At 44.3% G+C, this 24,227-nt stretch overlaps 1 protein-coding gene across 1 annotated transcript in view; it reads left to right on the plus strand.

Moving 5' to 3' along the window:
• The window catches only part of drd3 (dopamine receptor D3), a 54,583-nt gene that overhangs the window by 18,005 nt on the left and 12,351 nt on the right, over positions 1–24,227 (plus strand). The window contains exons 3-4 of the mRNA XM_038973193.1: positions 17,919–18,055; positions 21,563–21,759. Coding sequence (XP_038829121.1) covers positions 17,919–18,055; positions 21,563–21,759 — 334 coding nt within the window. The remainder of the gene's footprint in view (positions 1–17,918; positions 18,056–21,562; positions 21,760–24,227) is intronic.

Raw genomic sequence — 24,227 nt, forward strand, 5'->3', positions numbered from 1 at the left:
AGTACTAGAGATGGTGGTTTAATTAAAGAACAAAATCTTCAGGCAAAGAATCTAAATCCACAATGTCCAAACATAAAGCCAAGAAGCACAAAATGGATATCCTCCAAAATACAAAGAAACTCCACAAAGTGGTAAAAACAGCAGGGAAAAACAAACCTCAAAAGACTACTCAAAAATACACAAGAACTAAACCAGAGAACCTCTGGAAAATCCAATAAGAGAATCATATGTTCAGAACAAGGCTTGGGCTGGGGCTGGGTGCTAACATACAAACACTGAGCAAGGAACTGAGGAACACACAGGGTTTAAATACTAACAAGGGAACGACACACAGGTGCAAACAATAATTAGAGCAAGGAAAAACAAAAGGTACAAAAAAGGTGCAATGGGGACATCTAGTGACCAAAACCTGAACAGTCCTGGCCAAAACCTGACAGAATCCCCCTCCTAGGAACGGCTCCTGACGTTCCTACCAGCCTTCTCAGGGTGGAGGGTCCTGAACTGACGAATGAGGTCAGGGTCCAGTATGTCCTTGGCAGGAACCCAGGAGCGCTCCTCGGGACCGTAGCCTTCCCAGTCCACCAGATACTGCCAGGACCGCTGCACCCGGCGGGAATCCAGTATCCGGTGGACGGTATAAGCCGACTGGCCACCGATGACACGGGGCGGAGGGGGAGGTCTGCCTGCCGGGATAAGGGGAGAAAAAACAACAGGTTTTAATAAAGAAATGTGAAATGTTGGATTGATCTTAAGGGATCTGGGTAAGTGCATGCGAAAAGTAACGGGATTGACTCTCCTGGCAATCTTAAAGGGACCGATGAATCTCTGGGACAGCTTGCGAGACTCCACCCGTAGCGGTAAGTTCTTTGTTGAGAGCCATACTCTCTGGCCGGGGTACAGGGTAGGACCGGGACGGCGACGTCTGTTGGCTTGTCGTTGGTACTGCTGTGAGGAACGCAGAAGATTAAGACGTGCCTTCTTCCACGTAAGCCGACAGCGTCTGATGAACCTCGAGGCTGAAGGCACTCTGACTTCTGCCTCCTGGTCCGGGAACAATAGAGGAGCATAGCCAAACTGACACTCATGCGGGGATATACCAGTGGAGGAGGAGCACAAGGTGTTGTGCGCGTACTCGGCCCAAACAATGAAGGATGACCATGTGGACGGGTTGTTGGAAACCATACATCTGAGGGTGGTTTCCAGCTCCTGATTCATCCTCTCAGTTTGGCCGTTGGACTCCGGATGGTACCCTGAAGATAAACTGGCCGTGGCCCCTATGAGTTGGCAGAAGGCCTTCCAAAACCTTGAGGCGAACTGGGGACCTCTGTCGGAAACCATATCTTGCGGAATGCCAAAGACTCGGAACACATGGTTAATCACCAACTCAGCTGTTTCCTTGGCAGAAGGTAATTTGGTCAAGGGAACAAACCTGGCCGCCTTAGAAAACCTGTCGATGATGACTAGGATCGTAGTATTACCATGGGACGGAGGAAGGCCAGTAATAAAGTCCAACGAGATATGGGACCAGGGTCGGTGGGGAATAGATAAAGGGTGAAGGAGTCCTTGAGGGCGGAGGTGAGAAGATTTGCCCTGGCAGCACACGGAACAGGCCTTGACGAAAGTGGCAACGTCTTCTTTTATGGTGGGCCACCAGAACTTACGCTGGATGAACTCCAAGGTGCGACCTACGCCCGGGTGACAGGTGAGGCGAGAGGAGTGCCCCCACAGAAGGACTTGGGACCTTGCTGCCTTGGGAACAAACAACCGATTGGCAGGACCTCCTCCAGGGCCCGGTTCGATGGCTTGAGCTTGTTTCACGGTATCCTCCACTTGCCACGAGATCGGAGCCACGATCTTAGCGTCAGGAAGGACAGTCATGTCAGTATCTTCTCGAATGGCAGGAGAGTAGATTCGTGACAAGGCGTCCGGTTTGAGATTCTTCGACCCGGGTCTATAGGTGAGGATAAACTGAAATCGGCTGAAGAAAAGAGACCATCGAGCTTGTCTGGAGTTCAACCGCTTCGCCTGCTGGATATACTCCAGATTTTTGTGGTCCGTAAGCACTTGAAACGGTTGAGAAGCCCCCTCGAGCCAGTGTCTCCATTCCTTCAATGCCATCTTAACCGCTAGGAGTTCACGATCCCCCACATCGTAATTCCTCTCGGCCGGGGTAAGCCGGTGAGAGAAGAAGGCGCAAGGATGAAGCTTCTTGTCTTCACCCCTCTGAGACAGGACAGCTCCAACACCAACCTCTGATGCGTCTACCTCCACCACAAAAGGTTCATCCGCCGTTGGTAGTGTCAGGATGGGAGCAGAGAGGATGCGCTGCTTGAGTCCTTGGAAGGCCGTCTCAGCTTCTCTTCCCCACAGAAACCTTGTGTTGCCACCCTTGGTTACAGCTGAGAGAGGGGCTGCCACCGAGCTGAAGTTCTTGATGAACTTGCGGTAAAAGTTGGTGAAGCCCAGGAAACGCTGAACTTCCTTAACGGACTTGGGGGTGGGCCAATCCGCTACCGCCCCTACCTTCTTGGGGTCCATCTGGACTCGACCGGGTTCCACTATAAATCCCAGGAATTGTACTCGAGAGGAATGGAATTCACACTTTTCCGGCTTAACGTACAAATGGCTGTCTAGGAGGCGTTTGAGCACTTGTCTGACATGCTTAGTGTGTTCTTGAAGGGAGCTCGAAAAGATGAGGATGTCATCCAAGTAAACAAACACGAAGATGTTAAGCATATCCCTAAGCACATCGTTTATGAGCGCTTGGAACACAGCCGGGGCGTTGGTCAGGCCGAAGGGCATCACCGAGTATTCGTAGTGACCAGTAGGCGTGTTGAAAGCGGTCTTCCACTCGTCCCCGTGTTTGATCCGCACAAGATGGTATGCGTTCCGCAGGTCAAGCTTAGTGAAGACAACTGCTTCCTGGAGCAGCTCAAAGGCTGTGGCCATAAGGGGTAGCGGGTAGCGGTTACGGACGGTTATGGCATTGAGTCCCCGGTAGTCGATGCAAGGTCGTAATCCACCGTCTTTCTTGGCCACAAAGAAAAACCCTGCTCCCGCCGGCGAGGTAGATGGACGCATGAGGCCTGCTGCCAGAGCGTCCTTGATGTAGGTATCCATAGCAGCTCGTTCGGGAGGAGAAAGGGAAAAGATCCGACCCTTGGGAGGGCAGGTCCCCGGAAACAGGTCGATGGTGCAATCGTAAGGTCTATGGGGTGGTAGTTTGGTGGCCCTCTGTTTGCTAAATACCGGTTTGAGGTCATGGTAACACTCGGGAACTCGGGACAGGTCGATGAATTCTAGAGACTCGGGAGGGGAACTCGGGGAACTCGGGAAGATACAAGTGGCTTGGCACGTAGGACCCCACTGCTTGATAGTGCCCACAGACCAGTCGATGTGAGGGTTATGGCTGTGAAGCCAGGGGTAACCAAGGACGAGAGGGAACTCGGAACAGGAGATCAGATGAAAGTTCATCACTTCCTGGTGTTGGGAAACTGAAAGTCGCAAGGGGGTAGTGGCACGAGTGACAAGTCCAGATCCCAAAGGGCTTCTATCCAACGTAGTAACCCTTATGGGGTCACTTAGAGGTTCAGAAGGAACGCCATTCTCCTTCGCCCAGACCCCATCCATGAAGTTACCTGCGGCTCCAGAGTCTACCAAGGCTTGAAGAGGAAACTCGTGGTCGTCCCAGGAAAGGGTAACTGGAATGAGCAGGCGGGAGTTGGATGGATGGGAGGAGGTTATGTTTCCCGTTACAGTCCTCCCAGGCCTGCACGGGAGAGTGCGTTTCCCTGGAGCCCGGGACACGTGGAGCGGAAATGGCCCGGTTTGCCGCAATATAGACAGCATCGCTCCCTCATCCGGCGGTCTCTCTCAGCCTGGGAGATGCGTCCAACCTGCATGGGTTCTGGTGGAGCCAGCGAGGATAAAGGTGGAGACTCGGAGCTGGAACCGATAGGAGCTAGGGTGAGAGGTCTACGGTTGAGTTCTCTCTCTCTCAGACGCTGGTCTATGCGCGAAGCCAACTTGATAAGGGACTCGAGGTTGTCCGGTGGTTCCCGAGTGGCCAGTTCATCTTGGATGGTGTCAGAAAGACCCTTCAAAAAACACACTGTGAGCGCCTCGTCGTTCCAGCCACTTGCTGCTGCCACAGTGCGGAACTGGATGGCATAGTCCGTCACGCTGCGCCGACCTTGGCGGAGAGTCAGGAGCTGTTTGGCTGAGTCAGGGCCGTTGGTAGGACCTTGAAACACTCGCTTGAATTCTTCAGCAAAGGTAGAGTAGCTGGCACAGCAGGGACTTTGGGCATCCCACACAGCAGTAGCCCAGGCTAGGGCTTTTTCCGACAGCAGGGTGATGATATATGCTATCTTGGACCGGTCGGTGGGAAACGACGATGGTTGTAGCTCAAAGGAGAGAGAACATTGGGTGAAAAACCCCTTACAAACACTCGGATCACCTGAGAACCGTTGGGGAGGCGGCAGACGAGGTTCAGCCAGGGAGTTAACTGCCAGGGGCACTTGAATCTGATGAACTGGAGCAGAAGTGGTTGCCGGGGAAAGTCGATCAGAAATCTGCTTTATGGAAGTCAGCATCTCTGACAGAAGTTGAGAATGTCTAGCCATTAAGGCCTCTTGCTGAACCAGAGCAGCTTCGTGGCGTTGGACAGTCCCCTCGTGGTGGGACAGGATGGAACAAAAATCCTGGGTACTGGCTGCCTCTGGGTTCATTATAATGGCTCAGTGTTTCTGTCAGGACCCGGTGCGAGAAACAGTCACTAATAATCGTCAGAACCCAGAAGATGAGGCAGACACAGCAGTACTAGAGATGGTGGTTTAATTAAAGAACAAAATCTTCAGGCAAAGAATCTAAATCCACAATGTCCAAACATAAAGCCAAGAAGCACAAAATGGATATCCTCCAAAATACAAAGAAACTCCACAAAGTGGTAAAAACAGCAGGGAAAAACAAACCTCAAAAGACTACTCAAAAATACACAAGAACTAAACCAGAGAACCTCTGGAAAATCCAATAAGAGAATCATATGTTCAGAACAAGGCTGGGGCTGGGGCTGGGGCTGGGGCTGGGTGCTAACATACAAACACTGAGCAAGGAACTGAGGAACACACAGGGTTTAAATACTAACAAGGGAACGACACACAGGTGCAAACAATAATTAGAGCAAGGAAAAACAAAAGGTACAAAAAAGGTGCAATGGGGACATCTAGTGACCAAAACCTGAACAGTCCTGGCCAAAACCTGACAGTAACAATACAATAAAAAATATAGCTTTTCTATAAATCTTCACATATAACTAATTGAACACAAGCACTATTTCTACATAGTGAAGATAAAAACTAAGTAAACAGAAGGCACAGTATGTGTGGATGGTGTGGTGTGTGTTTATTTTATTTGTTATGTTTGGAAAGTTGAGTGAGTGAGTAATGAAATGGTTGCATATCCCAGAGCCAATGTATTGCTGTGAGCCGGGTATGAGAGGGCTTTCAATGTTGTTCAGATGATGGATATACTTTTATAATGAATTATATGTCTTATTTATTTATTGTCCTATCATGGGGAACTACATTTTTAAAATAAATTATATCTAATTATTTATTATCCTATTTTAATGGTACGGTCCATGGCCCTATACCCTAGACACCCACATGAATGGCCCAGATACTAAGGAGAAGTCCCTATGTCACGATCGTCAAAGGGAGAGAGAGAGGACCAAGGCGCAGCGCGTGAAAAATACATCTTCTTTTATTAGAAGAGAGGAAAAACACGAAAACGAACACTATACACAAAACAAACCAAAACAACAAACGACCGTGAAGCTAATGACGTAAGTGCAGGGACAAGCAACAAACGTTCAACATAGACAATTACCCACAAAAAGCTAAAGCCTATGGTTGCCTTAAATATGGCTCCCAATCAGAGACAACAATAACCAGCTGTCTCTAATTGAGACCCAATTCAGGCAACCATAGACTTTCCTAGACACCTACACTGAACACTAAACCATCTCCTCTACTAAACCCCCTAAACCATACAACACCCTAGACAATACAAAAAACACACAAACTTCCCCATGTCACACCCTGACCTAACTAAAATAATAATGAAAACAAAGATAACTAAGGCCAGGGTGTGACATAACCCCCCCCTTAAGGTGCGAACTCCGGGCGCACCAGCATAAAGTCTAGGGGAGGGTCTGGGTGGGCGTCTGTCCACGGTGGCGGCTCTGGCACTGGTCGTGGTCCCCACCCCACCATAGTCACTACCCGCTTTCTTAACCCCACTGGAATAAGGGGCAGCACCGGACTAAGTGGCAGCACCGGACTAAGGGGCAGCACCGTACTAAGGGGCAGCACCGGACTAAGGGGCAGCACCGGACTAAGGGGCAGCACCGGACTAAGGGGCAGCACCGGACTAAGGGGCAGCACCAGGATAAGGGGCAGCACCAGGATAAGGGGCAGCTCCGGACTGAGGGACGGCAGCTCCGGACTGAGGGACGGATCCTGGCTGGATGACGGCTCTGGCGGATCCTGGCTGGACGGCTCTGGCGGATCCTGGCTGGACGGCTCATGGCTGGCTGACGGATCTGGCTGCTCATGGCTGGCTGACGGATCTGGCTGCTCATGGCTGGCTGACGGATCTGGCTGCTCATGGCTGGCTGACGGATCTGGACGCTCATGGCTGGCTGACGGATCTGGACGCTCATGGCTGGCTGACGGATCTGGACGCTCATGGCTGGCTGACGGATCTGGACGCTCATGGCTGGCTGACGGCTCTGGCAGATCCTGTCTGGTTGGCGGCTCTGGCAGATCCTGTCTGGTTGGCGGCTCTGGCAGATCCTGTCTGGTTGGCGGCTCTGGCAGATCCTGTCTGGTTGGCGGCTCTGGCAGATCCTGTCTGGTTGGCGGCTCTGGCAGATCCTGTCTGGTTGGCGGCTCTGGCAGATCCTGACTGACGAATGGCTCTAGCGGCTCCTGACTGACTAACGGCTCTGACGGCTCGGGACAGACGGGCGGCTCTAATGGCTCTGGACAGACGGATGGCTCAGACGGCGCTGGGGAGACGGATGGCTCAGATGGCGCTGGGGAGACGGATGGCTCAGATGGCGCTGGGGAGACGGATGGCTCAGATGGCGCTGGGGAGACGGATGGCTCAGATGGCGCTGGGGAGACGGATGGCTCAAATGGCGCTGGGCAGACGGATGGCTCAGATGGCACTGGGCAGACGGATGGCTCAGATGGCACTGGGCAGACGGATGGCTCTGGCCGGATGAGGCGCACTGTAGGCCTGGTGCGTGGTGCCGGAACTGGAGGCACCGGGCTAAGGACACGCACCTTCAGGCTAGTGCGGGGAGAAGGAACAGGGCATACTGGACCCTGGGAGCGCACATTAGGCCTAGTGCGTGGTGCCGGAACTGGTGGTACCGGACTGGGGACACGCATCTCAGGGCTAGTGCGGGGAGCAGCAACAGGACGCACAGGACTCTGGGGACACACAGGAGGCTTGGTGCGTGGTTTAGGCACTGGTGGTAAAGGGCTGGAGACACGCACCATAGGGCTAGTGCGTGGAGGAGGCACTGGTGGTACTGGGTTGGGGCGGGGAGGTGGCGCCGGAAATACCGGACCGTGCAGGCGTACTGGCTCCCTTGAGCACTGAGCCTGCCCAACCTTACCTGGTTGTATGCTCCCCGTCGCCCGACCAGTGCGGGGAGGTGGAATAACCCGCACCGGGCTATGTAGGCGAACCGGGGACACCATGCGTAAGGCTGGTGCCATGTAAGCCGGCCCGAGGAGACGCACTGGTGACCAGATGCGTTGGGCCGGCTTCATGACATCCGGCTCAATCCTCAATCTAGCCCTGCCAGTGCGGGGAGGTGGAATAACCCGCACCGGGCTATGAACACGTACAGGAGACACCATGCGCTCTACTGCGTAACACGGTGTCTGCCCGTACTCTCGCTCTCCACGGTAAGTACAGGGAGTATGCGCAGGTCTCCTACCTGACTTCGCCACACTCCCTTTAAGGCCCCCCCCAAGAAATTTTTGGGTTGTACTCACGGGCTTCCAGCCTTGCTTCCGTGCTGCCTCCTCATATCGCCTCCTCTCGGCTTTAGCTGCCTCCAGCTCTTCACGAGGGAGGCGATATTCTCCCGGTTGTGCCCAAGGTCCCTTACCATCCAGTATCTCCTCCCATGTCCATGAATCCTGTGTAGGTGGGTCCTGTTGCCGCTTGACACGCCGCTTGGTCCTGGATTGGTGGGTAATTCTGTCACGATCGTCAAAGGGAGAGAGAGAGGACCAAGGCGCAGCGCGTGAAAAATACATCTTCTTTTATTAGAAGAGAGGAAAAACACGAAAACGAACACTATACACAAAACAAACCAAAACAACAAACGACCGTGAAGCTAATGACGTAAGTGCAGGGACAAGCAACAAACGTTCAACATAGACAATTACCCACAAAAAGCTAAAGCCTATGGTTGCCTTAAATATGGCTCCCAATCAGAGACAACAATAACCAGCTGTCTCTAATTGAGACCCAATTCAGGCAACCATAGACTTTCCTAGACACCTACACTGAACACTAAACCATCTCCTCTACTAAACCCCCTAAACCATACAACACCCTAGACAATACAAAAAACACACAAACTTCCCCATGTCACACCCTGACCTAACTAAAATAATAATGAAAACAAAGATAACTAAGGCCAGGGTGTGACACCCTAACTGTTTTATGTGCATGCTGTAAGCGGTCTGTATGCAGCCAAAATGAGGTCAGAGACCAAGAGCAGCACTGCCCCCTCAAGATTCTGAGCCTGCTTGGCAGGGTTGGTCCTGCAAAGCCAAAGCCCCCTAAAGGGAGAGCATAATAAACAAGGAAATTCTCAAAGCTGCTAATGAGAACCTTGACGACCTTGTACCTAGCCGGTGGGGATTCCGGTGGGGTGCCCCCACCCAGGCAGTGGCAGTGCTGGCAACACTAGCTGCAGTAACCCATGGGGAGGGGGTCACACTCGGACATTCAGAGAGGGGGTATATTATTGTGGCCCTGGTGGCACGAAATCAAAGTCGGACTGCATGGAGATGCTTGGGAACATGGTCATGACGGATGACCGTATTGTGGGTGTTTCAGGAAGAAGGTGTACATTTGACCTCCATCATCTAGGATGTGACAATGGTAAATAAATCTCTACATTTATGCTCATTTTTTGCGCGGTCTTGCAGGCCTTCTCATGCAGCTGCAACTGCAAGTACATTTGTAAATCATGACCTATCTTGAGTTGGGCTCTGGGATGGTGCAATTGTTGAGAAAGTGAGCTTATGGTTGTGTGGGGGTAAGGGCTGAATGTGTGTGGGTGTATGTGTGTATCCCACAACTGTTGCGAAGGAAGAAGTAAAAGATGTTAGGGACTATAGAGGATGATCCACAGCAATATGTAATACAAATCGAGGTGAGGGCGATGGAAATGCATTTGGCAATGGATCTGCTTCAATTCGGTAAATGGCACTGTGTGCTCTTTTCAAAGGATGGATCCCAGTCGGTCCAGGGCTATGGGATACAGGGGGTCGAGGGTGGTCTGCCGGGCATTGGGATGACAACCCAACTCGCGATGAGGGCTTTTAGCGGGTGGAATAGTAGGGACCAATTGGAGGTTTACTTAGTAGAAATGCAAATATCATGGTACAACTATATAGACACTCAATCATTATGTTACTTTTTAATAGGACGTTTACAAACATATATTTTGATAAAAATAATTGAAAGGTGTGTCTCATTATGGTAAGTGGTGAAATAAGTATAGCCAGTTACAATTGTAATGGCTTAGCAGATAATAAGAAAAGACGATCAGTATTTGCCTGGCTAAAAGAGAAGGATTATAATATCTATTGTTTACAGGAAACCCATTCGACAGTTTTAGATGAAGTTTTGTGGAAAAAGAACTAGGGGGGCGAAATATATTTCTCCCATGGGCAAAGAAATTCAAAAGGGGTGATGGTTTTAATTAACAATAATTTTGATCCAAATGTGCAACTTGTCCAAACAGATCCTCAAGGTAGATGGATTATTTTAAATATGTTATTGGACAATAAACATATATGGCTTATTAACCTATACGGTCCGAATAATGATGATCCAAGCTTCTTTGACAATATATATAAGAATGTATCAACTCTACAAGCAACACTAGACTCTATTATTATAGTGGGAGATTTTAATACGGTCTTAAATACCTCTATGGACCGGAAAGGAAATCACACTACAAACTATCACCCTCAGGCACTTAAGGAAATCAGGAATGTCATGGATATATTGGAATTAGTGGATATATGGAGACTTAAATACCCTGACCTAGTGAGATATACATGGCGGAGGCTTAATCAAGCTAGTCGCCTTGACTACTTTCTTATATCATTCTCTCTGGCACCAAAAGTTAAAAAGTGTTTGATAGGGGACAGAATGCGGTCGGACCATCACATAATTGGCATATATATTACTCTTACAGAATTTCCACGTGGGCGAGGATATTGGTAATTTAATCAAAGCCTACTAGATGATAAATTGTTTAGAACTAGGACAGAAGAATTTATAACTGACTTTTTTAGACATAACATAGGTACAGCAGATCCCCATATTGTATGGGACACTTTTAAGTGTGCCTTTAGAGGCCATGCAATTCAGTACTCATCTATAAAACAAAAGCAATTTAGATCAAAAGAGTCCATATTAACAAAGGAAATTGAAGGACTAACAGTACAGTTAGATAACAATAAAAACGGTACCATAGAGGCACAGAATAAGTTAGAGTAAAAACAAAAAGAAATGGAGGAACTTATTCAAGAAAGATCCAGTGTAATATATTATAAAAATAAAGCGAACTGGATGGAATATGGGGAAAAATGCACCAAATTCTTTTTCAATCTTCAATATAGAAATGCTACCAAAAAAAACGTATTAAAACTTGTTACAAATGATGGAGTCACGCATGATTCACCAAATGATATTTTGAAAGAGGAAGTAAAGTACTTTAAGAATATGTTTTCGTTTCAGGCTCCTCCATCTCCACTAACTGAAACTAATTGTATGGATTTTTTTCCTAATAATAATGTAAAATTAACATCTGTACAGAAAGACTCATGTGAAGGCCTAATTACAGAGGAGGAACTACTTGATGCAATTGGGGCCTTTAAGGATGGGAAAACTCCAGGGCTGGATGGCATACCAGTGGAAGTATACAATTTTTTTTTGATATACTCAAAGGACCATTATTAGCTTGTTTTAACCACTCCTATATAAATGATAGATTATCAGACACGCAACAAGAAGGTGTGATATCATTATTACTGAAACAGGACCCAAGTGGTATATATAAAGATCCAGTCCATTTAAAAAATTGGAGACCTCTTACACTTCAGTGTTGTGATGCAAAAATCCTAGCAAAATGCTTGGCGCATAGAATAAAAAAAGTTTTGTCAGATATTATTCATCCTAATCAGACAGGTTTTTTACATGGACGATACATTGGAGATAATATAAGGCAAGTACTGGAAACAATAGAACACTATGAAATATCGGGGACACCAGGCCTGGTTTTCATAGCTGATTTTGAGAAGGCTTTTGATAAAGTACGACTGGAGTTTATATATAAATGCCTAGAATATTTCAATTTTGGGGAATCTCTTATAAAATGGGTTAAAATTATGTATAGTAACCCTAGGTGTAAAATAGTAAATAATGGCTACATCTCAGAAAGTTTTAAACTATCTAGAGGAGTAAAACAAGGTTGTCCACTATCGGCATATCTATTTATTATTGCCATCGAAATGTTAGCTGTTAAAATTAGATCAAACATTAATATTAAGGGATTAGAAATCCAGGGCCTAAAAACTAAGGTGTCATTGTACGCTGATGATTCATGTTTTCTTTTAAAACCACAACTAGAGTCTCTCCACGGCCTCTTAGAGGATCTAGATACATTTGCTATCCTCTCTGGATTAAAACCAAATTATGATAAATGTACCATATTACGTATTGGATCACTAAAAAATACACATTTTACATTGCCATGTAGTTTACCAATTAAATGGTCTGACGGAGATGTGGACATACTCGGTATACAAATCCCAAAAGAAAGAAATGATCTCACTCCAATACATTTTTATAGAAAGTTAGCAAAAATAGATAAGATCTTGCTACCATGGAAAGGAAAATACCTGTCTATTTGTGGGAAAATCACCCTGATTAACTCTTTAATCATATCACAGTTTACCTATTTGCTTATGGTTTTGCCTACACCTAGTGACCTGCTTTTTAAATTATATGAACAAAAAATATTCAATTTTATTTGGAACGGCAAGCCAGATAAAATTAAAAGGGCCTATTTATATAACGAATATGAATTCGGAGGGCAGAAATTATTAAATATTAAAGCATTAGACCTCTCACTAAAGGCATCAGTCATACAAAAGTTATACTTAAATCCAAACTGGTTCTCTAGTAGATTGGTACGAATGTCTCATCCTATGTTCAAGAAGGGCCTTTTTCCCTTTATTCAGATTACACCTGCTCACTTTCGGTTGTTTGAAAAGGAAATAATCTCCAAAATATCTTTATTTTTTAAACAAGCCTTAGAAAGTTGGTTGCAATTTCAGTTTAATCCACCTGAAAGGACGGAACAAATAGTACAACAAATATTGTGGTTAAATTCAAATATAGTAATTGATAAAAAAAACTGTATTTATCGAAGAAATGTTTAAAAAAGGTATAATTTTTGTGAATGATATCATAAATAGGACTGGTGGAGTAATGTCACACATGCAGCTAACACAGACATATGGAAATGTCTGCTCTACCCAAAATTACAACCAATTAATTGCAGCATTACCACAAAAATGGAAGAGGCAAGTAGAAGGGGAAAAAAGTAAGGAACTTGTATGTCGGCCCTATATTAAAGAACATAAATGGTTAAAGAAAAGTGTGATAAATAAAAACATATACCACTTTAATTTAAGGACCAAAAAACTGACAGCTGTGCCATATAAATTGCAAAATAGTTGGGAAGAGATTTTCGATGTACCCATTCCATGGCACATGGTTTATGAATTGATACGCAAAACAACGCCGGATTCAAAACTTCGAATTTTTCAATTTAAATTACTGTACAAAATTCTTGCAACTAATAGAATGTTATATATATGGGGGATACAATCTTCCCAGCTCTGCAGATTCTGCTGTGAGGAGGCAGAGTCATTAGATCATTTATTTTGGTATTGTCCGTATGTAGCTCGTTTTTGGTCACAGGTCCAGGAATGGCTGAAGAATTGCAACATTTGCGTAGAACTAACGCTACAGATAGCAATACTGGGGGATTTGAAAAGCCATAGTCAATCAATCAATAATATAATAATTATTTTAGCAAAAATGTTTATTTTTAATTTACAATCTGTGGAAGCTATGAGAATAGGAAGATTCAAATCTTTTGTGAAGCATCACAGCACAGTTGAAAAATATATGGCAAATAAAAATCCGAAATGGATGATGTTGGAAGATAGATGGGAAGGGTTGAGTGGAGCTGAAGGGTGGGACTAATAACAAGATAAACAATGTAGGGCATACGGGATCTGTGAAATGTGTATAGGTGCGGAGCTTTTGTGAAATAGCACAGTTACAAGTGGAAATCAAACTGGATGGACAACAGAAATAGAGGAAGGACTAAGAACAAACAAGAGAGAACTATTATAAAGTAGACTGTGTCTGTAAAATGTGTATAAGATGTATAAATTGAAGGTAAAAACAGAAATGTTTATCAGTTTACTCCAATTGGGGGATCGGTGGTAGGGTTTGCGGGGAATAATAATAAAGGTATACTCTTTAAAAAAGTATGTATGTCTATATAGGTATGTGTATGTATATATGTGTATATGTATGCATACGTGTATGGATATATATATTTACCCAAAAAAATATGGGGGATTGGAAATGATGCAGACAATTACATTGGAAGCAACATTCTTTCCGCAATATTAAGCTGATCCACCCCTAGAAAGAGAGAGAAAAAAAAAAAAAAAAGACTCCTTGGGGAAGGTGTTTTGGGAGATTAAGGTTATGATTAGGTAAGTGTTATGATTATGGTTAAGGTTAGGGTAAGGGCAAGGGTTAAATCAAATCAAATTTAAATGGTCACATACACATATTTAGCAGATGTTATTGCGGGTGTAGCGAAATGCTTGTGTTCCTAGCTCCAACAGTGCAGTAGTATCTAAACATTATTCACAACAATACATACATCTAAAAGTAAAATTATGAAATTATGAAATATATAAATATTACATTGAGCAATGTTTGAGTGGCATTGACTAAAATACAGTAGAATATGATACAGTATATACATATGAGATGAGTAAAGCAGTATGTAATCATTATTTAAACATTATTAAAGTGTCTAGTGATTTCATATTTATGTATATAGGGCATCAGCTTCTAAGGTGCAGGGTTGTGTAACCGGGTGGAACGCAGCTAGTGATGGCTATTTAACAGTCTAATGGCCTTAAGATAGAAGCTGTTTTTCAGTCTCTTGGTCCCAGCTTTGATGCATCTGTACTGACCTCGCCTTCTGGATGATAGCGGGGTGAACAGGCAGTGGCTCGGGTGGTTGATGTCCTTGATGATCTTTTTGGCCTTCCTGTGACATCGGGTGCTGTAGGTGTCCTGGAGGTGGCTCCCCTAAACCCTAACCCTAAGGTTAGGGTTAGGGTTTAGGGAAGGGACGTACCAAGGATCCCAGATAGCACAACAGAAAAACGATTAGGGGTAATGTGAATAACGTGACTTCACTAAACCATTAGAACGTTTCTGCAACTAACTCCCCCTAACAAGCAATGTTTGAAATATGCTCTACCCTCTTGTGGCTTTGAGTCAGTGACTCTTATCACGGAGCACGTCTATATCATATTCAACATAGTGGGTATGTCACATTTGACATTGGTGATTATGTCACACAGTTATGCCACATTTATGAACACTTTATAAATCATGACATATGGTTATAGATGCTTTGTAACACATTTATGTAGTACTTATGACGGCATTATGAAGGATCTATGAAGCCTTTATAAGCTGAATGTTATTTAAAGCGGGACCCAAAACACATCAATGCAGTGGTATTACGCTACATTTGCAGTAAATTAAGTACATTCATAATGTCCTATAGTTTATGCAGTTTGTTACAGTTATTGCCGATTGCTTCCACACTGAAGGTGAATGCTTCGACAAAAGCATCAAAGCCTTACGTTTTGTAACCACGTCTTAAACAAAGGCACCAAAAGTACAAACACATTTTCTGCTTTCCACTTTGTTTGCAATTCTGCAACACACTTTGCACTTTGTTTGCACTTTGTTTGCAATTCTGCAAAACACTTACAAAACACTACACACTGTTTCTTACATTAGACACTTCGATCAAGAAAACACTTCTATTCAAAATGCAAAACATACCTGAAATTGGCAACACCCACACACACACATGAAAATATTTATACAGTAATTGAACACCAATTAGTCTGAGCCTTAGCACTACAAATAGACCTCCGGTAAGCTCACCTCTTTTGTGAGGACTTTCCAAACATGGAGGAAGTGAAAGCGAGAGGAAGAGAGAGAGAGGAGTAGGAGGAGGACAAGAACAAAGAAGGGGACCAGGCAATAGACGTAGACATATTTCCGATGACATTAGGGCCACTTTGGTGGACCATGTCATAAATCATGGCCTGACGATGAAGGAGGCTGGGCAGAGAGTTCAGCCCAACCTGAAACACTACAAAGTAGAATCCATAATACGGACATTTAGACTGGAGAACAGGTATGTGTTCAACTTTCTACACTAGACAGTACGTATGTAATCGTTGCACATCATTCTGCATCACAGTACAATACAATGTATGTCCTACAATATTAGGTCTATGCTCCCCAGTGAATAAGGCACCTGCCTTGCCTGTAGCTTGTAGTTTTGACTGAATGTGTCTGACCCATCCCACCCCAATCCTTGTGTGAAAATGTAGACATTGTAGTCCTGTGTTTTGAGTTACACCATATTCACGGGACAGTGTATGCATTTTCTGTTACAGAGAGTCCTGGACTTTGATGCAGCTGCACAGCCTCATGAGTTCATTTTCACTGATTAAGATGGATTCAATCTAGCTAAAACCAGGCGCCGGGGCCGAACTGTTATAGGACAAAGAGCCGTTGTGAATGTCCCTGGGCAGCGCGGGGGAAATATCACCTTGTGTGCCGCCATTAGTCTGCAAGGAGTTCTCCATCACCACGCCACCCTGGGTCCCTACAATACTGCAACACATAATCATATTTCTGGAAGCACTACATAATGCAGCTGTACAGGACGGACCAGAGCAGCCCAGGTTTGTGGTCATCTGGGATAATGTTGGTTTCCACCGGGCTGCTCTGGTCAGGGACTGGTTCACCAACCACAATAACTTCACAGTTGTATACTTGCCCCCTTACTCCCCATTTCTCAATCCGATTGAGGAATTATTTTCGGCTTGGAGTTGGAAAGTGTATGACCGCCAACCACATGCACGCCTGCCTCTTCTGCAAGCAACGGAGGAGGCATGCGGAGACATTGAGGTGGGGTCAGTCCAGGGTTGGATATGGGGCAAGGCAATATTTTCCCTGTTGCCCAGCCAGGGTTGACATTGCTTGTGATGTGGATGAGGTAATGTGGCCAGACCCTAACAGAAGGCGGGATCCATAAACCATCCACCCCATCCCTTACAATAATATTTTTTGTTTACCATTGCACTGTAATTTTACGGTAATAATTATTGTTTCCGTGAGTTTACAGTAACATATTGTATTGATTACTGTACTGTACTGAAATGTGAGTAGATGTACTGGACAATATTTCACAGAAGCCTGTATGAGAAAATAAAAAAGGTATACAAAGTACTAAAGACAGCAGTGTTTTGTATAGAGTACATCAGTGTGTTGCTGCTTTGAAAGAGTAATTTAAATGGTGCATGTGTGTATCATTTTGTTGCAAAAATGCCATTTTGAAAAAGGATTGTTAGGTTTTGATTGCAGAGTTTCATTTTGCCATAGAAATTAGATGTTTATCTCCAAGTGTTGTGTCTTATTTGGCTTGTGTGTAGAGTTTTGACACAATGAGCCAAATTCCGCAACAAGTGTGTAAGCAATCGCAAAAAACTGTAATACAATATATTAGGATAAATATATCAAAATAGATAGAAAGTGTTCTGAAGTGATCTGAAGTGTTCCGAAGTGATCTGAAGTGTTCCGAAGTGATCTGCCGTGTTCTGAAGTGATCTGAAGTGATCTGAAGTGATCTGCCGTGTTCTGAAGTGATCTGAAGTGTTCTGAAGTGATCTGAAGTGTTCTGAAGTCATTGCAAGCAATCTCAACGCTGTGCGTTACAGGGAAGACATCCTCCTCCCTCATGTGGTACCCTTCCTGCAGGCTCATCCTGACATAACCCTCCAGCATGACAATGCCACCAGCCATTACGCATTCTTGGCATACAACACAAGGTTTATGAATTTTATCAAAGCTTTCCTGGCCTTATTGCTGAATTGCCAAATTGACTAATTGTGAAACAATTTCAATATAGAAGCGCTTCATTTGCTGTTCCATTGTGGAACTTGATATCACGCTCATTGGAATTTCATTTGCTTCTTTCTCTTTCTGTTAACTTCTAATTTTTAACCTACACATTTTCTCTCTCTCTCGTTACAGATCAGTATAACCTGACTGATCAATTTCCAGGGTTAGTTAGCATAACCAGTCTGTTTGTGGTGACTGATCCATTTCCAGGGATACGGTTAGGGTTAGTTAGTTAGTATAACCCGTTTGTCTGTGTGATCCATCTCCAGGTACACAGCGGTGGTGATGCCTGTCCTCTACAACACCACACACAGCTCCAGGAAGCGTGTCTCGGTCATGATCGCGACAGTGTGGATCCTGGCCTTTGCAGTATCCTGCCCCCTGCTGTTCGGATTTAACACATCAGGTGAGACACGTGAGTACAGGTGAGACACACCCACACCCCCTCGCACCTACACAGTTTGAAATGAACCACTATCCAGTGAGCCCCTATACCCCTGGAAAACTGCCTCCCTAGCCAGTGAGTCAGGTCTTGATTGTAGTGAATGATCTCTATTACTCAGTGTGTGTTGTTTCTCTCCATATGTCAATTAAGTCCAGGCTTTTTCAGAAATTCACCAATTTGTTCACACCAATGTTAGGTCTATGGGGTAATCTATCAATCTCATTATAATAAACCATATTAAAATCCCCACCAACTATAATCTGACTGGATGGATATTTTCTCAGAAGAAGTAAGTTATTTGGAGGACTAGAACAGTATCCATATACATTACACAACACAAATAATCTGTCCATGTGGTTGATGACCGCTACTAGCCAATGTCCATTAGTGTCCATCTGAGTAAACAAAAATGTCCCTTTGAAATTGTGTGCTAAAATTGCAACCCCAGCTGCATGATTAGTCCCGTGGACAAGAAAATGTCACTGCCCCACTGATTTTTATTAATCTATATTTCGTATTCGTATTTTTTTTTTAGGTACAATTTATAAATAATTATTAAACTGCATTGTTGGTTAAGGTCTTGTAAGTAAGCATTTCACTGTAAGATATACACCTGTCGTATTCAGCGCATGTGACACATTTTATTTGATTGCATTTTCCCCAAAATTATAGTCCTCTTTGCATGAATGTGTTTCTTGAACGAATATAAGATCTGCGTTGCAGTCCTTAAAAAAAAGAAGTTTTCCTCTTCAACCGGTTTCGTATCCCCCTGGCTTTGAATGACATAAACTTCATGTCCATATATACAAAATAGAAAGGAAAATCCTATGATATCTTAACCCTCCCCTCTCTATAAAAAGTTGCTTCATATACAGTACCAGTCAAAAGTTTGGACACACCTACTCATTCAAGGGTTTTTCCTTAATATTACTATTTTCTACATTGTAGAATAATCTTGAAGACATCACAACTATGAAATAACACATATGTAATCATGTAGTAACCAAAAAAGTGTTAAACAAATCTAAATATATTTTATATTTGAGATTCTTCAAAGTAGCCACTCTTTGCCTTGATGACAGCTTTGCACACTATTGGCATTCTCTCAATCATTTTCATGAGGTAGTCACCTGGAATGCATTTAATTTAACAGATGTGCCTTATTAAAAGTTAATTTGTGTAATTTCTTTCCTTCTTAATGCGTTTGAGCCAATCAGTTGTGTTGTGATTAGGTAGGGGTGGTATACAGAATATAGCCCTATTTGGTAAAAGATCAAGTCCATATTATGGCAAGAACAGCACAAATAAGCAAAGAGAAACGACTGTCACGATCGTCATAATAACTGGACCAAAGCGCAGCGTGATCTGGGTTCCACATCTTTTATTACTATGTGAAACTCAAAGCAAAACAATAAACGAACAAACGAAACGTGAAGAAAATGCAGTGCTCACAGGCACTACACAAAAACAAGATCCCACAAAGCACAAAGGGGAAATGGCTGCCTAAATATGATCCCCAATCAGAGACAACGATAAACAGCTGCCTCTGATTGGGAACCATACCAGGCCAACATAGAAATATAATTACCTAGATGACCCACCCTAGTCATACCCCGACCTAACCAACATAGAGAATAAAAAGCTCTCTATGGTCAGGGCGTGAGAACGACAATACATCATTACTTGAAGATAAGAAGGTCAGTCAATTCGGAAAATGTCAAGAACTTTGAAAGTTTCTTCAAGTTCAGTCGCAAAAACCATCAAGCGCCATGATGAAACTGGCTCTCATGAGGATCGCCACAGGAATGGAAGACCCAGAGTTACCTCTGCTGCAGAGGATAAATTCATTAGTTAACTGCACCTCAGATTACAGCCCAAATAAATGCTTCACAGAGTTCAAGTAACAGACACATCTCAACATCAACTGTTCAGAGGAGACTGCACAAATCAGGCGTTCATGATCGAATTGCTGCAAAGAAACCACAACTAAAGGACACCAATAATAAGAAGAGACTTGCTTGGGCCAAGAAACATGAGCAATGGACTTTAGACCACTGGAAATCTGTCCTTCGTTCTGATGAGTATACATTTGCGATTTTTGGTTCCAACAGCCGTGTCTTTGTGAGACGCAGAGTAGGTGAACAGATAATCTCTGCATGTGTGGTTCGCACCGTGAAGCTTGGAGGAGGAGGTATGATGGTGTGGGGGTGCTTTGCTGGTGGCACTGTCAGTGATTTATTTAAAATTCAAGGCACACAACCAGCATGGCTACCACAGCATTCTGCAGCGATACGCCATCCCATCTGGTTTGCGCTTATTGGGACTATCATTTGTTTTTCAACTGGACAATGACCCAACACACCTCCAGGCTGTGTAAGGGCTATTTGACCAAGATGGAGAGTGATGGAGTGCTGCATCAGATGACCTGGCCTCCACAATCACCTGACCTCAACCCAATTGAGATGATTTGGGATGAGTTGGACCGCAGAGTGAAGGAAAAACAGCCAACAAGTGCTCAGCATATGTGGGAACTCCTTCAAGACTGTTGGAAAAGCATTCCAGGTGAAGCTGGTTGAGAGAATGCCAAGAGTGTGCAAAGCTGTCATCAAGGCAAAGGGTGCTACTTTGAAGAATCTCAATTATAAAATATATTTTGACCTGTTTAATGTTTTTTTGGTTACTACATTATTCCATATGTGTTATTTTATAGTTTTGATGTCTTCACTATTATTCTATAATGTAGAAAATAGTCAAAATAAAGGAAAACCCTTGAATGAGTAGGTGTTCTAAACTTTTGATTGGTACTGTAGGTCCATTATCTTTTCTATATATTTTCTATTTGGTTTAAGTTGTTTAAGTTAACACTGAAAGCTTTTCTCCATCCCTGTAACACTGGTATAAATTATTCGGGAGACAGACGCAGGAATGGGTCATAGGGTTTTTTATTGTACCAAAATTACGGCGTGCCGTGTAAAGGCACGGGAACGAAGACGAAACAAACACTATACAAAAACACAGGGTTGAAACCCAAACAAAAGAGCGAGAAGTACCTCGAATAAATAACACAAGTGCACAATGATTAACACACGGTACGAGATCCGTAATCATCTGCGCAATCCACAAGGGCACTAAAGCCCAAAACACACAGCACAGGTACTCACACCACCAACGGACATTGTAACAGTAATGTACAGCCCAATGGAAACCAAAGGGCACACTTATACAAGTACTAATCAGTGGGAAGTAGGGGACAGGTGTGCGTAATGAATGTTCCGGAGGGATCCGTGACAATCCCCAATTTGTATTTATTTTTATGAAACCTTGCTGCGACCCACAGGTGGGTCCCGACCCACAGCTTGGGAACCACTGGACTAGATGTTCAGCTCAGATCAGGTAGAGGCGTACTGTAAGTGTTTAGTAATTAGACCATGGTCGTGTTCTCCGAATGGTTGTTTTCTTCTTCCTCAGACGACCCGACGGTGTGCTCCATCTCCAACCCTGACTTTGTGATCTACTCGTCGGTGGTGTCCTTCTACCTGCCCTTCACTGTCACCCTGCTGGTGTACGTCCGCATCTACGTCTTCCTCAGGAAAAGGAGGAAGAGGATCGCCTTCCGCCAGGTCAGAAGTGGAAAGGTCCAGCCAGGCTCGGCCCTGCCCTCAGTGGTGAGAACACATCCAAATGGTCCCACAGTGATAGTGCAAATGTACCTTGAAGTGAGTGCATACTCTCATACATCTGCACATAGGTGTGTAAGGATTTCCTTACAGAAGAGATGGCAATCTCAATGGGACTCACATAGATAAATGAATGAAAAAGCACTACACGCTCACATCAACATTGCACTCATGATTGGCCAATGTCACAAGTGGCATCTGTCATGTGACACAACCACAATGAAATGTCTACCAGCATCATACAGAGCGTGCACGGAAACAGAGATCTTGGAGAGATCTGATGTAGAGAGGCGGTTATCCAGCTAGTCGTGGTTGCAGGAGGGATGATGATATAACCACTCCATGGAGTTGTGGTGAGGTCCATGCTGCTCTCTACGTGGCCCGGCTCCATATGATGTGTAGAAAGGAGCGTATCTGAGAGCTGGGCGAACAGTTCTACTCACTTGTCAGTTCAGGTTATACGATAATGTGGGATCTGAGGATCCGTGGGCTTGTTGGAGTTCCTTTGATCATTACATTCACGTTCAGGCAGGTTTCAGGGTCATTTCCATCACACTAGAGGTGACTAAGGTCATGCCCATAATGTGACGGTAGCAGGTGGAAGGATAGTTTGTTACAGTCCGCTCTTTACCGACTTAGAAATCACAATGTCAAATAAATGGCAATTACATGGTAATTATAAACTAATTACTGTTTTGTTTAATTGGGATTCATTAAAATAGGAGCCATTACATTGTATTTAGTTCCAAAGCGTGCCAATTGTTACCACATAATGTCTTAGTAAATACCAAGCAACACCATCTGGAGGGGAAGTCAAATAAAGAGAATTGAATCAGTGACATTGGGGCTGGTTATAAGATCAGACCCTTCATTTGAGCGGCGGGTTGCAGGATCATTTCCAGTCATTGAGCCCAGGTTTGATCATATCCATTACGGGATGTTTGTGTTGTCGGATCACGTCCCAGGAGACATCTGGGATGAGGGAACTAACGGTGCTGTTTGGGAATGTTGGAACAGGATTTAGTTCCAGCTAACTGGAGAAAAATGTGATATGGAGAGAAAAGCTTTCAATGCTGCCCTGATTTATTTTTATTTTGATATAAATGGAATGCAATTTTTTCTCCCCATCCAATTTCAATAGAGTCAATCAGAGATTGAGACAGCAGGCAAAGACGTTAAGAACTTGAGGAATCTGGTTTAAGGTGTTTGATGGCCCTGTGCTACGTGGTTTAGTTAACAGCTACTATATTGACAGATGGATGGATTGGGGAATGGGTGCTAAGATAGATTTGTTTACCTTTTGAAGGATGAGTCAGGTTTGATATTTCCTCTCTGCCAATCCTCTCACCCTCCTTCTCTCCGTCCCGCCTCATGTGTGTTTAGGGACAGTTTGAAATTTACTGGGGGGGGGGGGTCCAAAATAGGGGAGGGTTGACTAACTTTTGTTTTGGTGAGGGTTGTGTATTGTTTCATTGGGCAAAGAGGATGGTAGTGCGTTTTTTTCCCTCGTTAACATTCGCTCTTTTGCAGGTTTACTATATAATTTCTCCATATAGCCAAGTTTCCTCATCTGCTTGCATGCACCTCCACTACATTAAGGTGTTTTGGTACTTCCTTTATGCACTACGCTTTTCTGTGTGCTAACCTTTACTATACCACAGGTCAATATGTTCTAGCAGTCTGTCTACCCTGCCCTCTATCTACCATTCATAGTGACAATAGGAGTCGGTGGATCATTTGTCCAGATTTGCAATAGGCTAACTAGCAATCATACCACAGGTAAAAGCATTCAAAGCTGCATACATTTTCAATATGAATCCACAAGAACAAATAGGAATAGTTGATAGGCAACGGAGAGGCCAGTTGCATCATTGCGCATGAAAGAACAGTGAAGACATGAGACACACAGCTGAAAAAGCTCCCCTATTGATCTTGTTTAGGGACAATACAATTCTCCTAACAAAACTAGCCTACAACACCACAATGCAATTAATAATTGCAATATTGTTTTTAAGTGAGTACAAAATTCTACTCTAGGCTGCAGTGAAAATACCTTATTTACATAAGTATTCTGACCCTTTGCTACGAGACTCGAAATTGAGCTCAGGTGCATCCTGTTTCCATGGATCATCCTTGAGATGTTTCTCCACCAGTGTTAAATTCAATTGATTGGACATGATTTGGAAAGGCACACACCTGTCTATATAAGGTCCCACAGTTGACAGCGCATGTCAGAGCAAAAACCAAGCCATGAAGGAAGGAATTGTCCGTAGAGCTCCGAGACAGGATTGTGTCGAGGCACAGATCTGGGGAAGGGTACCAAAACATTTCTGCAGCATTGAAGGTCCCGAAGAACGCAGTGGCCTCCATCATTCTTAAATGGAAGAAGTTTGGAACCACCAAGACTCTTCCTAAAGCTGGCCGCCCAGTCAAACTGAGCAATCAGGGGAGAAAGG

This window comes from Salvelinus namaycush, chromosome 33 (assembly GCF_016432855.1).
Source record: "Salvelinus namaycush isolate Seneca chromosome 33, SaNama_1.0, whole genome shotgun sequence".
Taxonomy (NCBI): domain Eukaryota; kingdom Metazoa; phylum Chordata; class Actinopteri; order Salmoniformes; family Salmonidae; genus Salvelinus; species Salvelinus namaycush.